The sequence below is a fragment of the Thecamonas trahens genome, assembly GCF_000142905.1.
Source record: "Thecamonas trahens ATCC 50062 unplaced genomic scaffold supercont1.52, whole genome shotgun sequence".
NCBI classification, from domain to species: domain Eukaryota; order Apusomonadida; family Apusomonadidae; genus Thecamonas; species Thecamonas trahens.
Window position 1 is genome coordinate 270,215 of NW_013657628.1, and position 2,743 is coordinate 272,957.

A 2,743-nucleotide genomic window follows, 5' to 3' on the forward strand; every position below is an offset into this window, starting at 1 on the left:
GGGTGGGGATGATGGGGATGGGGATGGGGATGATGGGAATGGTGGAGGGGGATGATGGGGATGGGGGTGGGGATGATGGGGATGGGGATGGGGATGATGGGAATGGGGGTGGGGATGATGGGGATGGGGATGGGGATGATGGGGATGGGGATGATGAAATTGATGGTGGCTTTGTTGGTAGTCGTAGTGATTCGAAGTGGCCGTCGTCACGATCACTAGCGAGCGATCATCAATCAGTCTCGAACTCACACCATGCCTTGTCTATTTCTAATATCACACCATCAAGCCCTGAATGACATCAAGAGCTACTTGTCGAGCTGTGTGATGCCCTCGGACATGAAAGCTATGGCCAAGAGGCGGTGCTTGATGCGGTCGACAGCGCGCAGAGTGCGCGGTTTGGTGATCACGAGCTCAATTCATTTTCGCTGCATGCAAAACCGATTCCCACCTCAAAATCATCCGTTAAAACTGGCCGAGTAGTTGTCCTCGCGCGGAGCGGAAGACTCTGTGTTCGATGAGCGGAGGAGAGCAAAGCGGATGGCGATGACGGAAGCAGCAATAAAGACGATGACGCAGACGGCGACGGTGCCTCCGGAGATGGCAGAGGCGGTGATGGCGATGAGGAAGATGGCGGCGGCGATGGCGGCGATGGCGGCGATGGCGACACGCCAGCGAGAGATAGAGGCCCAAGCGGTGATGGCAAGCGAGAGGCAGATGGCCAGCGCCGTGATGAAGACCTCCAGGTTGAGGCTGTCCTTGATGACGGCTGAGACAACGGAGATGGTGAGGACGAGGAAGAAGGGGACGGCGGCGACGGGAGCCCAGGCGGTGAAGAGGCCGGCCGAGAGGAATCGGAGACCCTCTCGGATGAGGAAGAGGTTGAACCGCAGAGCATCGCTCGGCAGATGAGCGTCATTGGAGCTGGTTGAGGACTTGCGGGCGACAGCGATGGCACGGATGAGGACAGCGAGCGGGAAGCCGGCGACGTAGGCGACGGCGATGGGCCAGAGAAGAAGGATAGCGGCGGTCTTGTGGCTCCCGGCGTAGCACTCGGTGGCAATCTCGTGGTCGAGCCGCGAGACGCCATCGGCCAGAGTGGAGCACCCCAGCCCGGCGGCCGTCCTGTAGGCCATCGGGGTGTAGAAGACGGCGGCCATGAAGCCGAGTCCATAGGCAATCCACGATCGGCGGGCCACAGTGTTGGGCATGTCCTCCACCCACTCGGAGACCATGGTGTCCGGCTCTGACGACGGTGTCGATGAAGAAGTCGCCGCCGTCGACTCTGACGACGATGACGCTCCTGACGATCGGGCAGCACTGCTTGCCCTCTGGCTCCGATCGCGAGGAGTGGAGGCCCGCGAGGAGGTGAGCGATGAGCTGGAGTCGTAGCGGAAGACCGAGGCGGTGGTGTTCTGCCGGGCGAGCGTGGTGGTGCTCGTGTCCTGACGGAAGAGGAGCGAGGTCGAGGCCGAGATGCCCGTGGGGAAGGAGGCATCGCCTGCGGCCCAAAGCGGGATGGAGATCTCAAGATCATCAGCAGCCTTGTTCTGGACCCGCGAGTGGCGGCAAGTGGCGATGATGGCGGCGATGATGAGCATGATGAGGAAGACGAGGACCAGGAGCGAGTAGAGGACCACAAAGTAGGGGCCGGACCAGGGCGAGGCACAGGAGAGGGCAAAGAGCTCGGGATCAAAGAGGACGATGCCAGACCACTTGATGACAAAGATCCAAAAGGCCGAGGTGTTCTTGGCCGGGACCAGGATGATCATGTAGCGGATGATAAGGGCGACGAGCTGGACGGCGATGACGAGGGCCACAAAGATTCCGGCCGATCTGCGCGAGGCGCAGGCGAGGACAGCGGCGGTGATGATGCAGAAGACGATGAGGAAGATGATGAGAACGAGCCGCATGGCCGACGAGCCGCAGGAAATGCATGATCCGGAGGAGGAGATGTAGTAGTCGGTGGCGCAGGCGGTGCAGCCAAAGCCGGTCCGTCCCTCGATGCACGAGGTGTGGGAGGCCGAGCCAAAGCCTGCTGCGCCGGCCGAATCCGACTCGGTCTCGCCGCCCGAATTGACGCCAGGCGGGAGAGAGGCACCGATGGAGAAGCCAGGACAGTCTTCAGGGACGGGGCACCTGGTCGGCGGCGTGTCGTCGTCGGCGTTCCAGTAGCCTGGCTGCGACCAGAGGCGATCGCCGCCTGGGCAGACAGCGCCGGGAAAGTCGGCGCAGTCACGGCAGACGCCATCACGGAGGACAAAGCCCGGCTGAGTGCACTCTGCATCATCGACGTAATACATCGAGTTGTTGACCCAGTACCGCTTGCTCTGCCCGCTCCCGTCGTCGTCCACCACGATCCGCACCTGCGTGTAGCCGACCTTGGCCGACGGCGGCGAGACAAAGGCGATCTCACCGGCGCTGTTGACTGTCGCCGGGACAGCGACGTACCGCGGGCTCGTCGACTCGGGCGAGTCGTACACCGCCACCTCTACCATCACAGTGCCGGCGAGGGTAAAGTCCACCGCCGTCGATGCCGTTGACAGGACCATCGCCTTGCCTCCACCAACGTGCGACGCAGACGGCGCGTGGTTCCACACAATCGGTCGCGTCTCGTCCACGGTAGGCGGAGGCGGCGATGGAGGCGGCGATGGAGGCGGCGGGGGTGGCGGTGACGGGGACGGAGGCGGCGGCGATGGGGCAAAGAGCGGCGTCGGAGAGGGCGGCGGTGGTGGCGGCGGCAGCG

The 2,743-nt window shown here is 63.1% G+C and overlaps 1 protein-coding gene across 1 annotated transcript in view; it reads right to left on the reverse strand.

Moving 5' to 3' along the window:
• Positions 1-414: 414 nt before the first annotated feature.
• The window catches only part of AMSG_12278 (uncharacterized protein), a gene marked incomplete at its 5' end in the record, with an annotated part of 9,483 nt that continues 7,154 nt past the window's right edge, over positions 415-2,743 (reverse strand). Inside the window, one exon of the mRNA XM_013898751.1 lies at positions 415-2,609. Coding sequence (XP_013754205.1) covers positions 456-2,609 — 2,154 coding nt within the window. The 3' untranslated portion in view covers positions 415-455. The remainder of the gene's footprint in view (positions 2,610-2,743) is intronic.